Source organism: Abramis brama (assembly GCF_963993115.1).
Source record: "Abramis brama genome assembly, chromosome: 25".
In the NCBI taxonomy this organism is placed as follows: Eukaryota; Metazoa; Chordata; class Actinopteri; order Cypriniformes; family Leuciscidae; genus Abramis; species Abramis brama.
This window is the reverse complement of record NC_139987.1, coordinates 20,729,274-20,755,723: the sequence shown is the minus strand read 5'-3', so window position 1 is coordinate 20,755,723 and position 26,450 is coordinate 20,729,274. Positions and strand designations below refer to the sequence as shown.

The 26,450-nt window shown below is 39.9% G+C and overlaps 1 protein-coding gene, 1 long non-coding RNA gene and 1 pseudogene across 3 annotated transcripts; all 3 read right to left on the bottom strand.

The window, feature by feature from the left end:
- Positions 1 to 371: 371 nt before the first annotated feature.
- On the bottom strand, positions 372 to 3,250 carry LOC311076902 (collagenase 3-like; annotated as a pseudogene). The gene is made up of 6 exons: positions 3,149 to 3,250; positions 2,835 to 3,057; positions 1,255 to 1,399; positions 917 to 1,042; positions 667 to 828; positions 372 to 520 (listed from the first exon to the last, which is right to left on the bottom strand). The product of its transcript is annotated as a collagenase 3-like (transcript).
- Positions 3,251 to 20,071: 16,821 nt separating this feature from the next.
- LOC311077028 lies at positions 20,072 to 20,629 on the bottom strand. The gene is made up of 3 exons (XR_014604734.1): positions 20,493 to 20,629; positions 20,283 to 20,386; positions 20,072 to 20,201 (listed from the first exon to the last, which is right to left on the bottom strand). It is a non-coding gene; the product is annotated as an uncharacterized lncRNA (long non-coding RNA).
- Positions 20,630 to 20,908: 279 nt separating this feature from the next.
- LOC311076901 (collagenase 3-like) lies at positions 20,909 to 24,470 on the bottom strand (the record flags this gene model as incomplete). Its single annotated transcript, XM_084105416.1, has 5 exons — positions 24,290 to 24,470; positions 23,587 to 23,735; positions 22,670 to 22,773; positions 21,124 to 21,304; positions 20,909 to 21,042 (listed from the first exon to the last, which is right to left on the bottom strand). The coding sequence occupies exons 1-5, from the start codon at positions 24,448 to 24,450 to the stop codon at positions 20,909 to 20,911; spliced, it is 729 nt and encodes a 242-aa protein (XP_083961542.1). The 5' UTR covers positions 24,451 to 24,470.
- Between the last annotated feature and the right edge of the window lie 1,980 nt (positions 24,471 to 26,450).

Here is a 26,450-nt window from a genome sequence, read left to right as displayed (position 1 = left end):
TTTTGGCGCAGCGCCACCTACTCATCTCCTTAAGTTCCTAAATCCTTGCCAAGTCCAACGTTACCAAATATGCTAGGTTTCACCTTACGGTTTGTGTAGCATTGTGATTTAGCGCTTAAAACATTTGCCAATATCTTCAAAACCATTAGACCGATCGAGGCGAAAGCACCGTAGGAAGTTTGGAAATTGAGTAAAATGTACACTGGCTTTTTTGCTGTGCTTGCACCAATGACATTGCCAAAACCACATTAGGTTTATAATTTTGTGATTAAAAAAAAAATTTAATCTTCAGCATTTGCCATATATATATATATTGAGATTATTATTCATATATATATATATATATATATATATAAATTAAAATTATATTCTTACCCATCTTTAAAGAAGTACAGTTCTCCACGAACGCTGGTTGCTGCATTAAATACTAAGTCACGCTTGCACCGTTCTGGTGGGCTTGGTTCAGGATTGGGTTTTGGTTCTGGTTTTGGTTCAGGTTTATCTTTTGACATTCGAACACCTGAAACATTATAGAAAATTGGTGGAAAATACATATTTATTGATTGTTTTATCCATAATAATAATAATAAGTATTGAATTTAATTTATTGCTATTACAGTATAGTTCTCTGTATCACAAAAACAAAATAAAAAAAAAACCATTTACCATACAGGGCCTGGACCCCAAGTCGGTCATCACGGGGAAGTGTATAGCCATTCGTGTTGACGTATCGGTAAGTTAGATACATGAGAGCTGAAGGGTCTTTGGAGTGATCTAGTCCCAGTGCATGTCCAAATTCATGAGCAGCCACCAAAAGCAGGTTTATATCTAAAGCAATTAATGATTTTTTTTTAAATAAACTTGTAATAATTTACATACACATAAACATGTGATTCTATGTGATTTGTGCATTCACCTAGTGAACTTAGGGTCCACGTCTAATCATCATCAAAGTGTGTGTCTACTCCCTGCTCTGGACCGGGTGAGTTGGCATGAGCCAGAACCCCATTAGGCCCGTCAAATGGGTAAAAATCTCCATGATCTAAAAGAAAGAAAAAAAAGATTTTTATATATATATATATATATATATATATATATATATATATATATATATATATATATATATATATATATATATACACACACACACACACACATTATATATATATATATATATATATATATATATATATATATATATATATATATATATATATATATATATATATACACACACATGTGTTTAGAACCTACACCCAGCTTTGAAGAGGATCATGATATCAGCTGTGCCACTGTAGATCTGTTTGAAATCGAGTGGAATAACATCACTGTAGAGCTGGAAAGCTTTGGCAATAATGGCATCCACATCTCTCTGGCTCAACTGTGATGTATATTCAGATTCTAAGAGAGAAAGAAGCAAATCATGTTTAGTATCCTTAAATGTCACCATGACACCAATTGACAATTCATATTTTTATGGAATATTGCAGTGTTTATTATAAATGAGTGCACATTATCGTTTCCATGCGCACTCATATTGTTTAATCAAAATAACTTGCAGCGACATCTAGGGCCCTATCATACACCCGGCGCAAGGCGCGACGCAAGTGTTTTTTGCTAGTTTCAGCCCGACGCAGTTTTCATTTTCACGTCCTACGCCAAGTTGTTTAAATATCAAATGCATTTGCGCCCATTTGTTCGCCAATGGGCGTGCAGGTCTGAAAACAAGGTGTGTTCAGGCGCATTGTTGGTGCATTGCTATTTTGAGGCAACTGAAATAGACTGCGCCATTGACCAACTGAAACCTGGTCTAAAGTCAATGGCGCAGTATTTTTGTTTTTTATTTAAAGAGCACTTTAGTAATATGAGCCTAATAGGCGGGTGAACAACGTGCGTACACTCTGCTATACACACACAGGGACGCACAGCAGCACACAAACATGCCAAATATAAAATGTATATTTTATACATTTTAATGTATACAATGTAAAAGACTATTATTGTGTACATAAAGATATGGTGGAATCCGGCTTGTCCCGTAGATGGTCTACTTGTGCACTTTAACCTTGTGCACGAGCAGATTAGATTCCTCTCTGGACTTCCATATAAATTCCTCCATATAAATAGCGAATCCGCCATGGCACAAGCGCAACTGGCTTTTAAAGGGAATGGGAGATGAGACTCTGATTGGTTTATTGCACGTTACGGCCAAAACACACCCATTACACATTAAGAGAATAGGGACAACCCTTTTAGACCATGCACCGGGTGCGCCGACCATTTTTCCTGCCGTCAAACTAGCAAAAGTGGATTCCGACATGCCCTAAATGCACTTGCGCTGTGCGCTTTAGACCATGCACTTAGACCGTTAAAATAAGGCCCCTAGTCTCTGATGACATGTTTAGTGGTGTGAGGGCGGGGCTACATGTCATTCACATGAGATCGACCAATAGCAAACCACAACAGTCCAAACCTGCCGTACATTTTTTCTTGTTCGAGAAGCAGTTTCACTCAGATATACGTCACAATAGAGAAGAACTACAAACCCCTTCATTGACAGTCTCATGCATTTTGCACAGAAAACTGTAAAGCATTTCTATATCTGGCAAGGTCTAATCTGATTGGTTGAATTTCTGGGAACAAACTTGTCTGATTTGTTATTTCATTAAGGAGCTAAACATTTCACATTTATGCATTTGGCAGATTATTTTATCATTTTTGACATTGCACTCAAGGTGCACATTTGATCACTTTTTGCTTTCCCTGGGAATCGAACCCATGACCTCGATGTTGCTCTACTGATTGAGCTACAGGAAGGCACAGGAAGGCTAAACCAACCTGTATGTTACAACACTCTGCTTCCAACTGGGTCTCCCCTGGAAGTGGCTGAATTTGGCCACATCAGTGACTCCACAGCGTGGCAGCTTCATCGTCTCAAGAGTGTTTGGGTCCAGCTTGCCCGTGAACCTTCAGTTCATTTTCTAGATCTGGGAGGATCATCGTTCTGCTGCGGGATTTAGTTGCATTATTGTCCCTGTAGAACTGTGACAGATAAGCCTGGGGAGAACGAGGAAGGAACGTTTTATAACATTAATGTATAGATTAGATAAGAAACATATGAGTACATATAAGGCATTTGGTTACTGACCTCTGCTATTTGATGGTCTTCTGATGATGCAGTCGTAGGTGCGCCATCACAAAGAGACAAATACACCACAAGTGTCAGAACAAGAACTGTTAAGTGCCCCATACTGCAGTCCTCTTCCCAAGTTTTTACACAGACACACAAAGATTTTCCAGAGATTATTGCAGTTGAGGTTTGTGGTTTATTGTAGTAAATCGTACAAACAGATGAACATACCGGTTGATTTCTTATCTTGTTTCCAGTTGTTTGTGTGTACTCTGATCTGTAATCCATGCTCTGTGCTCTGTTGTCTGTGGTCTGGTGAGAACTGTGTGTGCTCCCCTTACCTGTGGTTCCCACTTCCTATCACCTATGCTCGATGGTGTTTTTAGCCCCCAATGGCTCTTTCCAGGCAGCTAACCCTAACCTCAACCTTAAACCTACCCATCCCCTCGCTGCCTGGAAGGCGCTGTTGGGGGCTAAAAACACAAAACACCGTCACGCTCGCCCCCTATATACACAACCATGTGCATCTAATCACTGTCACCCAGTGTCCAAAATACTAATATAAATATATCCAAACAAAATAAAATATTATGCAAACAATAAACATAAATGGCTCCTACACACCGGCCCCTAATTGTCTTATATAACAAATAACAATTACCAAAAAATAATGAAAGGAGCTATATACATTACACCCTTTTTTTGGGGGGGGGCCAGAGATGATGTCCAGAACATGGCACGTGGTGGTATCTGGTCTTTACCATCAGTCCTTGTTAAATCTCAGTCTCTTTAATCAGACATATCTTTGTTATTGGTATTTTCAATATATTGTTTTTTGTCTAAAGCCGAACGGTACGCACAAGGCCTTGTACATCTGCTTTCGTCTCCAGTATTCTGCCCATTAACCAGGAGCCTCGTGGTGCAGTGGAGTCAACCACCACAACTATGTCACCTGGAGCAAAGTTCCTTTTTACCTTTGACCACCGCTGACGTTCTTGGATTAAAGGCAAGTACTCCTGTGTCCACCTTTTCCAGAAGAGATCTGCCATGTATTGCACTTGTCTCCATCTGCGCCTTAGGTATAAGTCCTCTTTTACGAAGAGTCCAGGCGGTAGTATTGGCTTGGTTTTCAACAGAAGAAGGTGGTTTGGGGTGAGTGCTTCCAGGTCCATTGGGTCCTCAGAAAGCTTTGTAATGGGTCAATCATCTACAATTGCTTCAACTTCACAAATTAAAGTTTGCAATCCTTCATCATCCAGAACTTGTTGGCTAAGAACAGAGTGGAGCACATTTCGAACCATGCGGATCAAACGCTCCCATACACCACTGTGATGCGATCCTGCTGGGGGGTTAAAGTACCATTTTATTCCCTTCTGAAGCATAGCAGTCTGGACATTGAGTGCTTCTCTCAGTTCTCTTTCAGCTCCAATAAAATTTGTGCCATTGTCTGATCTTAAAGACAACACTTGACCTCGTCGACAAATAAATCTTCGTAATGCATGGATGCAGGAATCTGTGTCAAGAGAATATGCAACTTCAAGATGTACTGCCCTGCTTGCCATGCAGGTGAAGATTACACCATATCTTTTAACAAGACTTCGTCCTCTCTTGATCTCTATAGGACAGAAGTAGTCTACTCCAACATTTGTAAATGGAGGCTTGTCTGGTAGAATCCTTTCCAGGGGTAAGTCTGCCATTTTCTGTTCTCCAACTCGTCCCCGCTGTCGTTTGCACACAACACAGTCTGTTATGATCCTTCTTGCTGCCGAGTTAGCTTTGATAATCCAGTATTTTTTACGGAGTCGAGATAGCATATGATTTCTTCCTCCGTGGCCAAGTTGTTCATGGATATGTCGTAGCAATAGTGTGGATATATGCAGGTCTTTCGAGAGAATAACTGGATGCTTGGCCTCTTCAGGCATCGCTAGTCTACTCAGGCGACCACCTACTCTCAGAAGTCCATCATCCAACACCGGGTCCAGTTTGTACAAATGACTGCTTCTTTTAACCCCATTTTTACAAGCCTCTAGCGTAGACAGTTCTTCTTCAAAGCTTTGTCTTTGACTGAAAGAAATAACTGCACGTTCTGCTTGCATCAGATCCTCAGGATTTAAACACTGTCTTTGGAGTGTTGCTTTACAAGCTTGCATCTCCTTTAATTGGCTGGACTCATCTTTAAAAGTTACTCGCAGCAGTCTGAATCTCCTTTCTTTTTCTAGTCAGCAGTAAGATAGTTGTTTTTACTTTAAGTAGCCAAGCTACAGCTGTCATCAGACTTCTCCATGAAGAGAAATAACTTATCAGAGAGCTGGTGGGCTTCAATGGACCTTTAACAATGAGGTTGCTTGTGATGTCTTGCTTGACTTCCGGATCATTGGCAGAGATTGCAGTTTCCAAATGAGGTTTCTGCCATTCTCTGTCTGGTTGACAGAGAAACTCTGGTCCTTTGATCCATCTTTTGCAGCTTAAGAAGCGGTTTGCTGTTAGCCTCCTAGAGGCTTCATCTGCCGGATTTTCCTTTGTGCTAACATATCTCCATTGTGACACATCAGTAGTATCCCTTACAAAGGAGATCCTATTTGCTACAAATGTTCGGAAACGTTTGGTTTCGTTGTTGATATATTTCAGCACTGTTGGGCTATCAGTCCAGAAGATGGATTTGTTCAGCTGAAGCTGTAATTCCTTCCGAAGCATTCTGTCAACTTTGACAGCTAGAACTGCAGCTGTGAGCTCCAATCTGGGAATCGTTACTTGCTTTAATGGTGATACTCTTGCTTTCCCTAGCATGAAAGCAACATGCACCTCCTTGTCATTGTTTTCCTGTCTAAGATATGAAACCGTACCCACTCTCGCTTGCATCTGAAAAGAGGTGCAACTGTGCATTTCTGATTTGACCAAAGCTTGTGGGCTTCATGCAACGGTCCACTCTAAACTCTGTCATCTTGTTCAGATCTGCCAACCATCCTGTCCACTGCTGAGAAACAGTTTGGGGTATGTTTTCATCCCATCTAAGGTTTTTTACAGAGTTCCTGCATAATCAGTTTGGCTGGCAGAATAAATGGTGCTAGGAATCCTAAAGGGTCATATACAGAGCCAACCACGGACAAGATGCCGCGTCTGGTGTATGCTCGTGGCTGTGCAATAATTCTGAACATGAACACATCTGTTTCAACGCACCATCACTCCTCCTGCCCTCCATCACTCCACCTGCCCTTATTGCCTCAGATTGTGAAGCACAACACATCACGCAACAACCTCTGGCACGAGGGTCAGCTGATTCATCAGAATAAAGCCGCAGAATGGGAACCGCTGTGTTGAGATGGCAGAAGGATGTGGGGTTCACCGCCTGTAGCCTACATACATGATTGTAGTTTGAATAAAGCTTTGTTTCATGTGTTGACTTGTATATGCATTTGTTTATTGTGTGATGGTGACTTTCATTCATTCTTTTTACTAATTTATTAATATTTCTCATTGTTGTCAGTAAATAAAATATAATTATTTTATGAATGCTTTAATTAATTGTTTGAATGAAAATTTAGATATGTTCACTATATACACATCTAGAGTGTATTCATGCATAGCTATGTCATATGACATACATTACATTTTGTTTGTTTTATTGAATTTTATCATTTTCAGTAAAAAGTAATATAATTAAGTATTGGTCAGCATTTATTGTTGTTATTATTGTATGTTTTGGGGTGGGATAGCAATGCAATTCATTCTGGGGTAATATTAATTTTTAATATTAATGATACTTACATTTTTCGAGTATATTTTTATTGCACACGTCACAAGTCAAACGACTATTGCAGTCTTTGCTCATGTGTCCTACCTTCAAACAACCAAAACAGACTCCCCTTTTCTTTAAAGGAGCATTTCACCCATGGGAACATTGATCTTTATTGAAAGTGGGTCATATATGTAGTCGAAATGTAAAATTCTTCTTGACCGAGGAAAGAAAGAAAGTAACTTCAGGACGCATTTGTATGAAAGACAACAACTCCCACAATGCACCACATTGCACAGCTCCGCAAGCCACTCCCACTAATCCAGAACAGCATATGAATCACTCATCCGTCCATAAGCCTAGCTACCACCGGAGCTTGAAATTCATGTCACACACAATGTCTAACGTTAGTTAGTTGGCGAACTCATTAGTGAATTACTCCTCATTTGTATTTCTTTCGAAGTGGTGAATTATTGCATGGTAACGTTACCGGGATGTTCAGTCAGATGCGGTGCGAAACTAGGATGGTTCACAACACAAACGTCCGTGTCCTCGTCTGATTCAGAGATTTCGTCCAGGAGAAATTGTCATCGTTGAAATTCTTTGCCGCAGACGGACTCTATCTCTGTGTTCGTAGCGGTTCGTAGTTGCATAGTGAGATCACCGGCGCCACCAGTCCGCCCTAACTCGAGCCAGTCCGGGCTCCTCGTCCGCGGCAGGTCTTCTGCCTCGGCTGCTCTTCGCTATAATGCGGCTTGTAAAGGTAGCCACAAACACCTGATTCAAGCATCAGACTTCCGAAATCCTCTTCTTCTATATCATATTGAGCACTCTCCTCCGCTATTGTCATAACTTTATATCTGTCTCCACAGCGCCTGTTAGCTTAGCTTCACACAAGATGGAGGATATTGCTTTCAGTTTCAGAAAGTGAAGTCCCACCCACTGATCTGTAATAGGTCTGTAGCGTGAGCGGGTCCCGCCCCCTGGAATAATGAGGAGCTATTGTAGTCTCTACACTTTTCAATGAAATGTGACTTCCTGCTTATTATGACGCAAAATGATGATTTTTACGTCATAATAAGCAGGAAGTAAAACACTTAAATCCTTATTTCTCCCATCTCAGGGAAAAATGAATGAAAAATCCACCTTTATTATAATATATGACTGGGTTTCTAACAATACAAAGCTTAATGCAAATGGGTGAAGTCTCCCTTTAAGAAGTCTATTTTTTCCCTGTGCATCTTTTTCCTGATTTGTGGACACCACACCAATGTGTGACCACCTCTATCACAGAACAAACAGCAATTTTGAGAATTAGTGGCAGATACATTTTTTGTTCCATTTGTTGTCATTTTTTCTTGTTTTTCTGTTTCTACAGGTGTTACAGTAGTTGCAAAACTGCTTCCTCTTGGTCTCGGTGGCTTTTCTCTTGCTTTGACAAAGGTGGAGCTTTTGACAGAAGTAATTGTCTTAGCATGCTGGATGTTTCCATAAAGTGGATCTGACAATATCTTCACTTGTCTCTCCATGAAGTCTACCAAGTCAGAGAAACTAGCTCGACGTCCATGTTGTTCTTGGAGCTGACATGCCCCATTCCTCCACTTGTCTCTGAGCTTGTAAGGCAGTTTCAGAAGAATGGTCTTCATACTGGAAGCAACATTCAACTCCTCCATAGAGGTGAGCTGTTCCACTGCATTGCAACAACCTCTCAGGAATAATGAAAACGCTTGCAATGCTTTCACATCCTCTGGCTTGATCGCTGGCCAGGCAAATGCTTTGTCCATGTATGCTGTGGCAATCTTATGTTCATTACCAAAATGTTCTTTAAGCAGATCTTTTGCTCTTTTATAGCCCTCAGCTGAAGACAAATGTTGGCAGCTGTGGACTAAATCTTTTGGATGCCCTCTGGTGTATTGCTCTAGGAAATGCAGACAGTCACTGTAATCATCGGTCTTTCTTTCCACTCCTCTCTCAAATGCCCTGATGAAAACTCCATATTGCAATGGATCACCATCATAAACAGGAATGTCTCTTGGTGGTAAAGTAGAAGAGAGATTTTGTTGAGTGAGAAGAGCTGTGATGTCACTTTATCTTTGAATTATGTGATAGATATCACCTTGATTATCATCATTAAATACAGGTTGTTGTGTTAGATGAGTCATATCCTGAGCTCTAACAGATGATCCATCAGCTCTTTCCTTTGGTCGAACAACCTGTTGCTGGGAAGAAGATTCAGTTCCCATCCGCACATTCTGTCTTTGTTGCACTTGATCAGGTAAATAGGTAAATTTGCTTGTGGATTTAATTTGACTGACGTTTTCTTTTGAGCAGTTCCTTTTCTCAAATACGAGTTCATCCCATCAGATACTCTTGAGCTGTTTCTTGATTCCATTGATTCAAGTACATTCATTTTTGCATTGGTTGCTGCCAGCTCAGTCTCTAATTCCAGTTGTTCTTTCTTCCTTTTTAGTTGTTCTTCCTGTGCCTCAAGGTCATGCCTTTTCTGCAGAGTGGCAACCCGTTCCATGAGAGCAGCCTTTTCTGCCTGGGCTTTAATGCGAGCAGAGGATGTTGAAGATGCACGTGATGAAGAACTTGATTTGTGGTTTGATTTATGTTTTGACACATTAGAAACACTGTCATCCGGTCCAATGTCATCTGTGTTTACACTTTCAGCAATAGTGTGTTTTTTATGCCACCCAACCTCTGAAAACCACAAATTTACATATTGTATAAAACCATCAAAAGTTTCCATTTTTTGTTGAAACCAGTGATTTTGCCTTTCAAGTTCATTTTCACTCAGTGGTAACTTCACCAATGACTCATGATTTCTTTTGGCGTCATCACAGATGTTATTAATTTAACCAAGTTAGATTGCACTTCATTTGCATTCTCCTTTGATTTCATGAGCTCTTTCAGCAATTCAATTAACTTCTTAGCTTGTTTACATTTCAAGTTTCTTATTCTCTGACAGTTTTCAATAAACGTTTCCAAACCTTTAGCAGTGTGTTTAATTACCCTTTTTTTCTTTTTCAGAATCCAGTGCAACATCGCCATCTTGTGACCGAACGTCAGACATGACAATAGACATATTTGTTTCACTTTTAGCGTGATCCAGTAAACCACACGCCTATGACAGAATGTTTCAGACAGCTGATATTGTGATGACAGTATATGCTTAAGTCAACGAAATCCATTACTGTAGCTGTTTCGGCTTTTCCAATAAAGCTTAATGTTGCACATACCCCTCTGCCTGCGCGTTGTCGTTCGGAGTTTCCAATCTCCGTCAATCAGCTCCGCACAGGTGGCGTCAATGTTCGGTAGATTGGGAATGACGGCGTCCAGTTTTATGAAAGAAAACAATCAGTTCTTCCGTGAAAACAATCTTTATCCAGTTCCAATACTTTTACAGGCTCAATTTTCACTCATAGAGCATAGTTCTCACTTATGTGATTGGCAATCCTTGCCTCGCTGAACCTCTAGCTTTGCCATCATGAGTTAAGTTTTTACGCAGAGACACAAAGATTTTCCAGAGATTATTGCAGTTGAGGTTTGTGGTTTATTGTAGTAAATTGTACAAACAGATGAACATACCGCTTGATTTCTTATCTTGTTTCCAGTTGTTTGCGTGTACTCTGATCTGTAATCTGTGCTCTGTTGTCTGTGGTCTGGTGAGAACTGTGTGTGCTCCCCTTACCTGTGGCTCCCACTTCCTGTCACCTATGCTCCCTATATACAACCATCTGCATCTAATCACTGTCACCCAGTGTCCAAAATACTAATATAAATATATCCAAACAAAATAAAATATTATGCAAACAATAAACATAAATGGCTCCTACACAGTGATTGCTTTTATTGGTCGCACCCAGGGCCGTGCACAGGGGGGTGGCCCGGTGGCTAGAGCCACTGCCCCTCTGCCCTCATCGACTGAGGTGCCCCTCTTCCCCATCCCCACCGCTCCGCTCAAAGCATTCCGCTGATTCCGCTAATCCGCTCCAGGTTTTCCCGCTCGCTCCGCAGCATCACTCACAGTATACGACAGTTCACGAAAGCTGTCGCATTAACAGGTAGGCTATGCAAGACAGTGGTTGAATCTGCGAAATTAGTCATTTGTTTTTGTTGTATTTATGTCGGTAATGTTTTGCTCTTGGTCTTCTGGCTTCTGGCTCTTTCTTTGATTTATATCAACCAGGGCTGGACTGGCCATCGGGCATACCGCGCACTTTCCCGGTGGGCCGACGTGCTTTTTGGGCCGATACATCTCATACTCATACATTATTTTTATTATTAGGCTTATTATTTTTTCTTTTTCTTTTTAACGGCCTATAAAATTTGTACATCGGCGGCCCATTCGTTTTGTTTTGCTTAATTGGCGGTGCCGGGTTTGTGCCAGTGTAATGCATTGGTCAGAAAAAGTCAGCGTTAGGTTTTTTTTTTTTTTCTGACAGACCAGCCCATGAAACATGTAGATCAGCGGTTATTTTCTTGATTGACACTGGGCTGGGCCAATCACATCTTTAAACGAGTGAGCGAGAGTGCAGCAGTGTCAGTGTGTATCTGTCAAAATAGTCAGCAAGGTGGAAAAGAAACGCAAGGAATGTGCAGAAAAACAGCTTGAAAAAATGGAAACAGGCCCTTGAAGCAGACACTGTAAAATGTGTCAAAATATACACTACCGTTCAAAAGTTTGGGGTCAGTAAGATTTTTTAATGTTTTTAAAAGAAGTAGCCTATCTTCTGCTCACCAAGGCTGCATTATTTGATAAAAAACAAACAGTAATATTGTGAAATATTATGACAATTTAAAATGTTTTCTATTTTAATATATTTTAAATTGTAATTTATTCCTGTGATCAAAGCTGAATGTTCAGCATCATTACTCCAGTCTTCAGTGTCACATGATCCTTCAGAAATCATTTTAATATGATGATTTGATGCTCAAGAAAAATTCATTATTATTATCAATGTTGAAAACAGTTGTGTACATTTTTTTTTTTCAAAATTCTTTGATAAATAGAAAGTTCAAAAGAATTACTGTATATTCACATAGAAAACAGCTGTATTAAATTGGAATAATATTTCAGAATATTACTGTTTTTGTTTGCATTTTTAATCAAATAAATGCAGCCTTGGTGAGCAGAAGATAATTCTTTTAAAAACATTAAAAATCTTACTGACCCCAAACTTTTGAACGGTAGTGTATATTTTCTGACCTTCATCAGCTCCAGTGGCAGATGATGATAGTGAGGAGGATCAGGAGAGAGATGAGAGAGTGTAGAGCCTGTGGTAACAGAACTACTTTCAAAACACTTAGGCTATGTCATGAGTGTAGGAACCCATAACCCAGTTACAGATTATTTAGCACATCTGCATAGTTGACGATTACCGCAATTCACTAGAAATTTAATGAGAGGCGTTTGTAAACCATGTTTTCCGCCAAAATAAAAGCTTGATGCAGTTTGCGTCAAAATAAAATATCATGTGCTTATCTCTTTCAAGTATAGAAATTGGTACAAAACTAATTATGAAAGTTTCCTTTATTGTTTTACAAAATATGGCTATTACTGTCATTTAATTAATATTATAACTATTATTATGTAGTAGGTGTAATGTAGACACTGTAACTAAAAGAGGTTTGAATATTTCTTTGTTTAATTTGCACACTGAATATGGGTTGGAGCTTTTAATTTTGAACTCTCAAAGTGCACCAGATTGATGAATTTAACATTAAAATGCACAAAATTTTCTTACGGGGGGGGCATACCCCAACCCCCCCTAGAAGGACAGAGGTCCCACCACAGTTTTACCAAAAATCCTGTGAGAAACACTGGTATTGCTATGCCAGTGCAGCTTATAGCTTTTTTTAGGATTCATCACTGTATTAATAAATGTCAAATTTTTACTTATTTCATCTGTTAACTCTCACTCGTTCATATACTCACTCATTACATGGCATTAGTGGTTTTAAGGAATTGGAGATGGTATGCATATATTTAAGGGCGTGCAAAGATGGGTGCTGTTTATGATCATATAGTGGGCCAGTGTGGGCCAAAATGCCAGGGCCGATTTTTTTTTTTTTTTTTTCAGTCCAGCCCTGTGCACAACATATCCACGTTCTTAGAATTAGCTGCTTGTCTAATCAAATTATTGTACTCTTGATCAGATCTAATACAAATAACAAAATTTTGCCACACTAGTGTGCCAACCCCCCCCCAAAAAAACAAAATAGTGCCCCTTTTTTGGTTTAGGCCACTGCCCCTTAAAATGTCTGTGCACGGCCCTGGTCGCACCACATGATGAGTGGTCGCTCCAAACAACACAAAGACCTTATATAGTTAAAAATCAATTTAAAGAGATCAATGAACAATACATTTAATACAAAAAATTTGATTTAAACCAGATTTTATACACATTTCACAGAATTTTCCTGAACATAAACATTTTATAAATATATTTTTTTAATAAAAATCACATCACAAACACAAGTGCACCATTTAATTTAACTTGACTTCGAATTTCTTTCTAACAAATAATAATGTTATAGATATAAATTATTTCACAAAAGTATTGTATACAGGTAACATTTGGGGTCAATAGTTTTTTTTAAAGTAATTAATACTTTTATTAATCAAGGGCACATTCAGTTAATAAAAAGTAACAGTAAAGATATTTAGGCTATAATGTTATGAAAGATTCTATTTCAAATAAATGCTGTTCTTTTGAACTTTCTATTCATCAAATAATCCTGACATATAAAATGTATCACAGTTTCCACAAAAATATGAACATTGATAATAATCAGAAATGTTTTTGAGCAGCAAATCATTAGTGACCCTGGATCACAAAACCAGTCACAAGTCGCACAGGGTATTTGTGGCAATAGCCAACAATACATTGTATGGGTCAAAATTATCGATTTTTCTTTTATTCCAAAAATCATTAGGATATTAAATAAAGATCATGTTTCATATTTTGTAAATGTCCTACCGTAAATGTATACAACATTTATTTTTGTGAGTGAATATAGCAATATAGATTTTCTCAATGTTTCGATTTTGTAGCACCCTCAGATTCCAGATTTTCGGTTGTATCGGCCAAATATTGTTCTATCTTAACTAATCATACATCAATGGAAAGCTTATTTATTCAGCTTTCATATTGTCACGTTTTCATGGACTTTGTTTTCTTTGTCATTAGTATCATCATCATCATTAGTTCAGTTCTGTCACCTGTGTTTAGTTAATTAGTCAATCTTCATCATCACCGTCACCTGTCGTCACCCATTATCTTCTGTGTATTTAAGTTCTCCCTTGTCACTTTTCAGTTGTCGGTCAATGTTTGTGCTTGTGCTGTTAGCACTCTGTCTGTGCACGCACACTGTTTCGAGTATTCGTCAGTTTAAATAAATATTGAGTATTTTGGATCTTTGCCTGGAACTTCATCTTCTTATACCTTGAGACGTTACAGATTGACCGACCCTAAAAAGTAAGAGGAAAGCTTTTAAGATGGGAATTCTCCTCACTCCGCTCACCCCAATTCACTCACTCCTCACCACCTTCTAAGACGGACGCCTTATTGAGGATTACGTTGCTGAATTCTTGGAGCTCTCTGCTGGGGTAAGCTGGGCAGATGATGTCCTTAAGACTGTCTTTTGGTATGGACTTGATCATCTGCACCAGCGAGCCCAAGCAACCACTTTCCCGGGAACCTTTGTCGCCTACCTGGATCATGTGCGGTGGTTGAGTGGTTCAGCCTTCACCGTAGGTGAAGCTAAAGAGGACATCACCACTCAACCGCAGTCACCAGCCATCTTCGCCACGCCATCCATCTTCATCCCGAGCACCCAGCACAGAGCCCTCTTCGCCGCCCAGCACAGAGCCCTCTTCGCCAGGGCCACCCGAAGGGTCCTCACCGCCGCCCAGCACAGAGCCCTCTTCGCCAGGGCCACCCGAAGGGTCCTCACCGCCGCCCAGCTCAGAGCCCTCTTCGCCAGGGCCACCCGAAGGGGCCACCCGAAGGGTCCTCACCGCCACCCAGCACAGAGCCCTCTTCGCCAGGGCCACCCGAAGGGGCCTCACCGCCGCCCAGCACAGAGCCCTCTTCGCCAGGGCCACCCGAAGGGGCCTCACCGCCGCCCAGCACAGAGCCCTCTTCGCCACGGCCACCTCCTCAGCCTGGACCGCCACGGCCGCCTGAAGGGTCGTCCCCGCCTGGACCGCCACGGCCGCCTGAAGGGTCTTCCCCGCCTGGACCGCCCGAGGCGTGGTCTCCTACTCCGCCATGGTCCCCTGACTAGTCTGCTCCGCCTTGGTCGTCTGGACCATCCTGGAGTCTGTCCATTCTTCACCCGGTTCACCTCCCCGTCACAGACTCCAGGATGCCCACCTCCTAGCGGGAGGGGGGAGTTATGTCACGTTTTCATGGACTTTCTGTTTGTTTTCTTTGTCATTAGTATCCATCATCATCATCATCATCATCATCATCATCATTAGTTCAGTTCTGTCACCTGTGTTTAGTTAATTAGTCAATCTTCATCATCACTGTCACCTGTCGTCACCCATTATCTTCTGTGTATTTAAGTTCTCCCTTGTCACTCTTCAGTTGTCGGTCAATGTGCTTGTGCTGTTAGCACTCTGTCTGTGCATGCTCACTGTTTCAAGTATTCGTCGGTTTAAATAAATATTGAGTATTTTGGATCTTTGCCTGGAACTTCTTCTTCTACCTTGAGACGTTACACATATGATGTATAAATCTCAATTTCAAAAAATTGACCCATGTGAAATTGACCCATTGAGTGGTTTTGTGGTCCAGGGTTACATATTAGAATGATTTCTGAAGGATCATGTGACACTGAAGACTGGAGTAATAATGCTGAAAATTCAGCTTTGATCACAGGAATAAATTATAGTTTACTATATATTCACAAACAGATATTTTAAACTGTAATAATATTTCACTCTTCTCCTATCAAGGTACTCCGCTCTTGCTGCAGGGTCAGAATTTTTTCACTTGGCAGTGGCATCTGGTAAAATAGATTAAAATAGTTTTAAATGAATAAATAGGCAATAATAAATACACTACTAATAAATGCATTATTACTAAACTGAAATGACATGCTCTTTTTTTTTTTTTTTTTTTTTTTCATATTGTACAAAGTGTAAACACAAACTGTCTGAAATATATAAAAAACTATCCCAAATTGCATAAAAATCTATTCCAAATGATACTAAAGTAAAGTACTTTTTTATATAAACCGCCAATTGAATATAAAAGCATAAAACTGCCAATCTAGGACATATATCTATCATGGAAAACAATCTGCAGTGGTCGGACCACATGATATTTGGTCGCACCACATGATATTTTCAAATTCAGTCAAAATTTACAGGCACAGAATTGGCCACCTAAACAAAACAAGCTAGCTTCCCAAAAAAGGTCACTATGAAATTTATAGTTGTAGAAATAACTTTAATATTAAAAAAAGGGTTTTTTTTTTTTTCCAATTTGAGAGAATTACAAACCTGCTTGCTAGTTTTCAACATAAAAGTCCCAAAACGGTAGTTCCTTGATGGTCGCACCACATGATATTTCATAAAATGGACATCATCGGACAAAGTTTGTTTGTATATTATGATGGAAATATAAATACAAATGCTTTGAATTTTTTTAAAGGATTACAAAACATTTTGGAAATCATGCCAAATAGTGCAGAAAATAAATTTGAATAAATTTAGAGTAATTTCAAAGACGTTTTCAAAACAGAAGTTATGGCCGGATGGTCGCACCACATGATGTTTTTGGCACTTTAAATAACAAAAAAAATAACAAATAAGTAAAGGTTTTTGAAAAGTTAAAGTGAGTACATACATGGGAGAGGTACTACAAATATACAGTATCTTTTTATGCTTTTAAACCCGTTTTTGCCTGAAAAAATGCAATATATATAGTGAGGAAAATAAGTATTTGAACACCCTGCTATTTTGCAAGTTCTCCCACTTGGAAATCATGGAGGGGTCTGAAATTGTCATCGTAGGTGCATGTCCACTGTGAGAGACATCATCTAAAAGAAAAAAATCCAGAAATCACAATATATGATTTTTTAACTATTTATTTGTATGATACAGCTGCAAATAAGTATTTGAACATTTAGTCTGCCTTTAAAATGTCCACCTCCACTCCATTTATTATCCTAAATTAGATGCACCTGTTTGAGGTCATTAGCTGCATAAAGACACCTGTCCACCCCATACAATCAGTAAGAATCCAACTACTAACATGGCCAAGACCAAAGAGCTGTCCAAAGACACTAGAGACAAAATTGTACACCTCCACAAGGCTGGAAAGGGCTACGGGGAAATTGCCAAGCAGCTTGGTGAAAAAAGGTCCACTGTTGGAGCAATCATTAGAAAATGGAAGAAGCTAAACATGACTGTCAATCTCCCTCGGACTGGGGCTCCATGCAAGATCTCACCTCGTGGGGTCTCAATGATCCTAAGAAAGGTGAGAAATCAGCCCAGAACTACACGGGAGGAGCTGGTCAATGACCTGAAAAGAGCTGGGACCACCGTTTCCAAGGTTACTGTTGGTAATACACTAAGACGTCATGGTTTGAAATCATGCATGGCACGGAAGGTTCCCCTGCTTAAACCAGCACATGTCAAGGCCCGTCTTAAGTTTGCCAATGACCATTTGGATGAAAAAGTCATGTGGTCAGATGAGACCAAATAGAACTTTTTGGTCATAATTCCACTAAACGTGTTTGGAGGAAGAAGAATGATGAGTACCATCCCAAGAACACCATCCCTACTGTGAAGCATGGGGGTGGTAGCATCATGCTTTGGGGGTGTTTTTCTGCACATGGGACAGGGCGACTGCACTGTATTAAGGAGAGGATGACCGGGGTCATGTATTGCGAGATTTTGGGGAACAACCTCCTTCCCTCAGTTAGAGCATTGAAGATGGGTCGAGGCTGGGTCTTCCAACATGACAATGACCCGAAGCACACAGCCAGGATAACCAAAGAGTGGCTCTGTAAGAAGCATATCAAGGTTCTGGCGTGGCCTAGCCAGTCTCCAGACCTAAACCCAATAGAGAATCTTTGGAGGGAGCTCAAACTCCGTGTTTCTCAGCGACAGCCCAGAAACCTGACTTGATCTAGAGAAGATCTGTGTGGAGGAGTGGGCCAAAATCCCTCCTGCAGTGTGTGCAAACCTGGTGAAAAACTACAGGAAACGTTTGACCTCTGTAATTGCAAACAAAGGCTACTGTACCAAATATTAACATTGATTTTCTCAGGTGTTCAAATACTTATTTGCAGCTGTATCATACAAATAAATAGTTAAAAAATCATACATTGTGTTTTCCGGATTTTTTTTTTTTAGATTATGTCTCTCACAGTGGACATGCACCTACGATGACAATTTCAGACCCCTCCATGATTTCTAAGTGGGAGAACTTGCAAAATAGCAGGGTGTTCAAATACTTATTTTCCTCACTGTATATATATATATATATACAGTGCAATGCATAAGTTAATACACCCATGCTAAAGTTGACTAAAAAGAGGAATAAAAAATCATATTTTGGAAATTGAACTTAATGCCTTAATTTAAAAAATTAGGAAAAATCCAACCTTTTAGGACACCAATTTTCTTTGTGAATGAATAATGTATCGTAAATAAATAAATGTTCTTCCTTAAAATACATGGTGCATAAGTGTGTACACCCCTATGTTAAATTCCCATAGAGGCAGGCAGATTTTTATTTTTAAGTATTTTTTTTAAATTAATTTTTAGGATACTATGCATCCTGATAAAGTTCCCTTGGCCTTTGGAATTAAAATAGCCCCACATCATCACATAGCATTCACCATACCTAGAGATTGGCATGGGGTACTTTCCATAAGATCATCTCTCAATGCAAATCAAACTAGCTTTTAGGCTAACTGAAATAAAACCATGCCAATCTCTAGGTATGGTGAATGCTATGTGATGATGTGGGGCTATTTTTTTTATTCCTCTTTTTAGTCAACTTTAGCATGGGTGTATTAACTTATGCATTGCACTGTATATATAGTGAATGCAGGTAAAGTGAATGCAGATAAAGTGGGCTGCTTTTTGTTAAACATGTCATTTAGATACCTAGATGTTTTTTTTATTTTTATTTTTTATTACCTTTCTTAAAGGTCCAGCTATAATATTTAAATTTGAATACAGTTCATATAATGTGTTATTTGCAAAGTATATACCAATTATTATTTTTACATCATGCACTCCAGACAAATTTCTTTTCAAAGTGGGCAGAGCTTGTGGCCTGTAAACGTTTAATTTAATAAGCATTACATTTTTATAGACAATGACAGGACAGAAGTGATGTTCTTTTTTTTTTTAGGCTTTGATTGAAGTTTTACATAACCACTGGAATTCCCTTCAGGGCACATCCAGTGCCTATATGAGTTTTCTAAATCCTGACATGAATGACAAATAAAAGACGCAAATGCAAAAACACAACCCTGAGGCTGTTTAACAGAGGTATCCAAAACACTTATGCCCTAAAATGTAACCACAGGAAGTTTGTCCATATATGTCCCAGTGATCCTTTAACAGAATTTCTAATTGTTTTTATTGAACTACAAACACATAGCGATGATAGACTAATCTATCCCTCTTAGCTCTATACTCAGAAACGCCTAATAATATATCAACTTCAACAAGCATCAACATGCCTTGACAAAAAGTATGACCTTTTATAAAGCTTTAGAGATTTATTTATTATTGAGAGTTAAGATGGTTTGATATTCAAGATTTTACAAAGCCGATCACTGATATTGGATTTACAATCTGAGTCTGCTCAGTAAGTCGTCTCTGAACATTAAATTCAAAGTATTTAACCTGGCAAAAACAATTATTGCTTCCAATCTGAACATGCTCACATACTCTTCTTGAGTTGAATTAGGCACTTTAGTTTATTTAAAAATAACATTAAACAGATTCTGTAAATATACATTCTTTTAAAACTAGTTAACAGATATATTAGAGTCCAATAACAAATTTGAACAGACAGATTCAATGAACAATGGATTATGCACATGCATTTCTTTTTAAAAAAAGAAATGCATGTGCATAATGCAAAGTGGTATACAACGTAAAAAAAAAAATATGATCAATAAGTTATGACAACAACATATGTTTTTACATTGCTTTAACTGCTGCATTCCATTTTTAATTAAATCTTGACTAACAGGACAGGAAGTAATTGCTCCTCAGCACACGGAGAAGCCTCTTACTGTTGGATGTGAACATATACATCTTTGTCCCGCTGTAGAGATAAATGTAACCTGGAAGAAAAAAATCATTATCTTTATGAGGTCTAATCATTGTACTTTAATGCTTGTAGAAAATTGGTTAAAAACACTTACCTTTGGACAGGTGGGCTGCTGTAACCTCTCCGGTCATCCCTGGAAATCCATCTGCCAGTCGTTTGGGATACCCTGTGTCCATCTTCTTCATCCTCTCATCATAGCTACCCCAAAAAAAAGAGAAATCTAATATTCCAACAGTTTTTTTCCAATAGTTTTTTTCAGAGTAAAATCCAAGCGTTTTTGTTTATGCTTTGGCACTTGACCAACCTGTAGTACATCTTGTCAACGAAGAGAAGTGTTTTTCCTGAGTTTTTGTCGTGGACGGCAGCATTAACTTTTCTTGCGGATAATGGCAGACCAAAGCGGCTGAGAAGCTTGGGATAGCCCGGCTCAACATTGTTTCCATTAAAAGCCCAGACTTGTCTACCTGTAAACAAAGACCAGCTATGCTAAGAGGTTTTCTGAGCATGGATACAGAGATTGTAAATGTGATTGTGGTTTAAGCATTCCCAGATTGTTTGAGAAAATACCTTTGAAAAAGATAACTTTTCCTTGCACTGGATTTTCGTAAGCAGCATCTATATTGTCCGGAGAGTTGGGCCAGAAACTCTTGATCAGTTGCGCCACACCTCTGCTTCGAGGACTATGCCAGAAAAAGCAATTTTTTTATTTGTTTTTGTGCATTACCTGTCCTTGAAGAACATTGTTTCTCCCCTAATAGTTGTAACAGCATCAAAGATCAGGTCAGGGTCACAAGCATTAGGAGTCGTTGGTAATTTTGGATCAGGTTGGATGGGGGTTCTGTCTCTGTTTGAGCCTGAAGGAAATACCACATAGTAAACAAACGACTGAATATGTTTGACAAACATTATAGATGTACTCTTGAAGATCTTATTACCATAGAGCGACTGAATCCCTCTGATGTCATCAGAGGGCAGAGAGAAACAACCCGGATCCCTGAAGCTGTATGTGGGAAACATCAGAGCGCCAGGAACGTCGGAATGAGAAAGACCCAAAGAGTGACCAAATTCATGGGCAGCCACCAAGAACAGGACAAAACCTGCAGAGAAGTTAAGTAGAACAGATTAGGTACAAATAAGTAACAAATGCCAGGGTACTGGAGAGGAGAATATGGCCGATAGTAGAACCTCGGATTCAGAAGGAACAGTGTGGTTTTCGTCCAGGCCGTGGAACACTGGACCAGCTCTATACCCTCTACAGGGTGCTGGAGGGTTCATGGGAGTTTGCCCAACCAGTCCACATGTGCTTTGTGGATTTGGAGAAGGCATTCGACTGTGTCCCTCGTGGCGGCCTGTGGAGGGTGCTCCGGGAGTATGGGGTCCTTTGCTAAGGGCTGTCCGGTCCCTGTACGACCGAAGCAGGAGCTTGGTTCGCATTGCCGGCAGTAAGTCAGACTTGTTCCCGGTGCATGTTGGACTCCGGCAGGGCTGCCCTTTGTCGCCGGTTCTGTTCATAATTTTTATGGACAGAATTTCTAGGCGCAGCCAGGGGCCGGAGGGTGTCAGGTTTGGTGACAACACGATTTCGTCTCTGCTCTTTGCGGATGATGTTGTCGTGTTGGCCTCAAACCAGGACCTTCAGCATGCACTGAGACGGTTTGCAGCTGAGTGTGAAGCGGCTGGGATGAGAATCAGCACCTCCAAATCCGAGGCCGTGGTCCTCAGTCGGAAAAGGGTGGCTTGCCCACTTCAGGTTGGTGGAGAGTTCCTCCCTCAAGTGGAGGAGTTTAAGTATCTTGGGGTTTTGTTCACGAGTGAGGGAAGGATGGTGAGGGAAGGATGGAACGGGAGATTGACAGACAAATCGGTGCAGCTTCTGCAGTAATGCGGTCGATGTACCGGTCTGTCGTGGTGAAGAAAGAGCTGAGCCGCAAGGCGAAGCTCTCGATTTACCGGTCAATCTACGTTCCTACTCTCACCTATGGTCATGAGCTGTGGGTCATGACCGAAAGGACAAGATCCCGGATACAGGCGGCCGAAATGAGCCTTCTCCGCAGGGTGGCTGGGCGATCCCTTAGAGATAGGGTAAGAAGCTCGGTCACTCGGGAGGAGCTCAGAGTAGAGCCGCTGCTCCTCCACATCGAGAGGGGTCAGCTGAGGTGGCTCGGGCATCTGTTCCGGATGCCTCCTGGACGCCTTCCCGGGAAGGTGTTCCAGGCGCGTCCCACTGGGAGGAGACCCCGGGGAAGACCTAGGACACGCTGGAGAGACTATGTCTCCCGGCTGGCCTGGGAACGCCTCGGTGTCCCCCCGGAAGAGCTGGAGGAAGCGTCTAGGGAGAGGGAAGTCTGGGCATCTCTGCTTAGACTGCTGCCCCCGCGACCCGGCCCCGGATAAGCGGAAGAAGATGGATGGAGATTAGGTACAAGTTAAAAACACATTTAAACAAATCTAAGGAGTGCCAAGGTAATGAAGTCATTGCACTTTTTCAATCACGAAATGTGCATCTCCACCAAGTCCAGGTGAGGGAGCGAAAGCATGAGCCAAAACGCCTTGTGGTCCATCAAATGGGAAAGTGTCGCCATGATCTGTAGGAAAGATGTTTTACATTTAATGTTTAATAAAGAATTTAGGTCTTTTTTAATTCTTATAAATCGAAGAACCTGGGCTTCAGATAAGACATACTTCAAAGAAATATTGATGCAATTAATAATCCTGCTGATGCACCTATCTTCATATATGGCTGTTAAATCATGAATTAAGCTATTTAACCATTTAAAATGACAAATTCAAGTGAATTGGGATTCTTCAATTTGGTGTACAGTAATTAACAGACATATATTCAATAAATTATTTTACAAGTGCAATTTAATGGCGCCATTGGTTGGCGCAGTGTCGCACTTCACATGCAGTACCCGTTTTTTAGTTCCGCCTTTACATTATCCAAGTGGTGCTCAATGCAAAGCTAACTGACATCCAGCTCCCCCTCTCTCGATGTAATAGGTGGAACTTGACCTAATTTAGGTTTAGGGATAGGGTTATAGGTAGGGTTAGGGTGTGGCGTGACCTTCAAACTCCACACATTACATCCACAGAGGGGTTGGACATCAAGTTCCACCCATTGGCTTTACAGTGAGCAGCCTCTACACACACACACTCAATCAAAGTCCCCTTAAGGCAAGTCATTTCTCTTGGCAGAAATGTTTTCAGTCACGCAAGTACTAACAGCTCTTATCTCTTTGAATGGGGAAACATCAAATTCTCCAAAGCTGTTCGCCAAGCAAGCTTACGATTGATTGGACTAATTGCCCTGCACTAAATATCATCAATTAAAATTACTTACACTGAAGATAGATAGATGATAGATGGACATAAAAGTAAAAAGGAGGAGTAAAACTTACATTTTGTTCCAAAGGAGATCATGATGTCAGCTGTGCCTCTGTAGATATGGGTGAATCTCAAAGCAGTGACGTCTGCCCACACTTGTAGGGCTCTTTTGATGGAATCATCCACCTCTGCTACTGACATGTCAGGGGTGTAGTTCACAATCCTGAGGAAAAGGACCACAGTCGGTGTCACGGGACTGGAGGATGAACCCAATAGCAGACAGTATGCGATCACACAAGGTTTATTTATAACAAAAAACAGGGAAAACAAAGCCCACAAGGGGGTAAAACAGAGGTAAGGAAGACTGACTGACTAACTAACAAGCAAGACAATAACTAAACTAAGAACTGGGATATACTTCATATAACTCTTACTTGAAAAGAAACTCTTAGCAATAGTACAAACACAGGCAGGTCACACATAGAATGACAATGAACCGACACAGGACAGAAAAACATGAGGGGATTAAATAGAAAGCCAATGAAGAGGGTAACAGGTGATAACGGTGAAACAATAATGACTAAACAAGGATAACAAGGGGGCAGGGTTAAGTGCACATGGCCCAAACAAATGCCCATGTGCTTGTACACAAAACATTGGTCTGTCATAATCCTGCCTCAAGACTAAAGACAGACAAAAACTAGATGGCAGGATCATGACAGTCGGTTTCTGCTTCTCTTTTTTCTGTGACACCAAGAGAACTGATATTATACACACCTGTATGTGAGCTTGTTGGTCTGCCATTTGGGTCTGCCTCCAAACGTAGAGTACGCAGCAACATCTGGAACTCCACAGCGGGGCTTCTTCATCACCTCCAGTGTTTCTTGGTCCAGCGTGTCAGTGACCTTGATTCCAAAAAACCTTTGCATCTCTTTCATCTTCTCAGTCTGTGGACTGGCACTTCGTTGGAAGACAGTTTTTTTTACATCTGTTAGATTGTAAAAACTCTTCAGGTAATGCTAAAGAGAAAAAAAACATGGAATTATAGGAGGAATTGTAATGTAAGAGTAATGACCAACAAAATTATTAGTCCTATATGAAAAAAAAGAACACTAGAAGTCAGTGAGTTTTTTGTATTGTTACAGATCTGTAGAAAAGGAAGTTAGAAACACCTACCGTCGATCAGATAGGCTCCTGTAACTTCTCCAGTCAGTGCTGGAAATCCATCAGCCAGTTGTTTGGGATTTCCTTTGTCCATCTACTTCAACATCTCATTATAGCTACCAAAAAAATGGCCTGTAACAAACAAACTTATGGCCTGTATTTATTTATAGGTAAACAAGTCTGGGCTTTTAAAGGCAGCATTGTTGAAAAATATCGAAACTCTTTGGTCATTTTTTTGAGAGAGATGCTAATGGTCTTGTCCGATTCAATGATCCATGCTAAGCTATGCTAAAAGTGGTACCGCCAGACCCGGAGATCGGCTGAATGGATTCGAAAACGGTAAAACTCAGCTGTTTAACTCTGGGGGAGTTGTAAAGTATTTAAGTATTTAATGTTTATTAATTGTAGTTTATATGATGTTTGAGTGTGGAATCAGCTAAAGTTTAATGTAACTTTAGTTCCAATTTAGCCTTATTATTTACTGGTCCTGTTGTTGCACTACAGGCCAGGTTTTTTTCCTCTGTTTGGGGATGAATGATGGCGAGCTGAACTACTACGGCTGGGAGCCTACCATCTGTGCAGCATCCACTGAACAGCCACCCTACTGGTCTGGTAGGAAGGTTGTCCGCAGCCTGTTTCCCACACACTTCTCCACAGACTAGCGCTTCAGTCCCACATGCACATCCTTTTTCCTTAACGAACAATAACCTATGGACTTATCGATACAAACTCTCATAAACCTCTTGTGGGTTGTCGCGTTGGTCTTGAGGAAACCAAACATCGCTGGGACAGTTTTTTTTCTTTTTGTTTCTTGTGTGTGGCATTTGTTGTAATTTCTATTGTCATATCTTATTTGAACAATAACCACAAAGTGCACTTAACTATAACTGGTTCAACTGTAGTCTGTAAATATATATATATTTTTTTCTATTTTCATTATTTTTGTTTGTAAATATTTTGTTTAATCACTTTTCAATACATGGTACCTGTACTAAACTTAAATTCATGTTTCTGTGTTATTACTGACTACCAGCTCCTGTAGCCGAATTTAGACTTCTGTGACCTAACTAGCCTAAACTGCTTATTTCCATAGTTATTAATTTAATTATAGCTAATATTAATGACATATTAATATTGGCTATTGAGTCCGAAGTACCCGTTACATGAGCCTATTTCCAAAAAAAGTGGAGTATCCCTTTAACATACAGAGCAATAAATGTATAAATAAATAACTATATAAATAAATAAATGTATAAATAAATAAATGTGGAAATGAATAAACGTGGAAATAAATAAATGCATAAATAAATAAATGTGGAAAAAAATATAATTATACATAAATAAGGATATAAAAGTATAAATAGTCATTTAATTTAGTTTTTTTTTACATTTCTTCGTTCTGAGGTTTGCCGCGCACTCTGGCGTCTCTGTAGTGGTTAAACATGAGATATAATTCGACTTGTGTATATCTAACGGGCGATTTTTGGTCTGGTAAATCTATAATTTGTTCCCTGGCCAATCGTTTAAGCTGAGGGGAAGTTTCATAACTTTATAAGCTATTTAACTTTACCGTTGTAACGTTATGTTTGACTGAATTGTTTGCTTTATTTGTATAGCTTCTTGTACCTTTTACTTATACTTTTATAATAGCTAATATTGATAAAACTTAAATTTAACAAAAAGAGACTGGGTTGAGTTTGTCATTTTAAATTTTAATACAACGAATATGATCTGTAATGTTGTTTACTGCAAAATCTGTTGTTTAGTACAAATG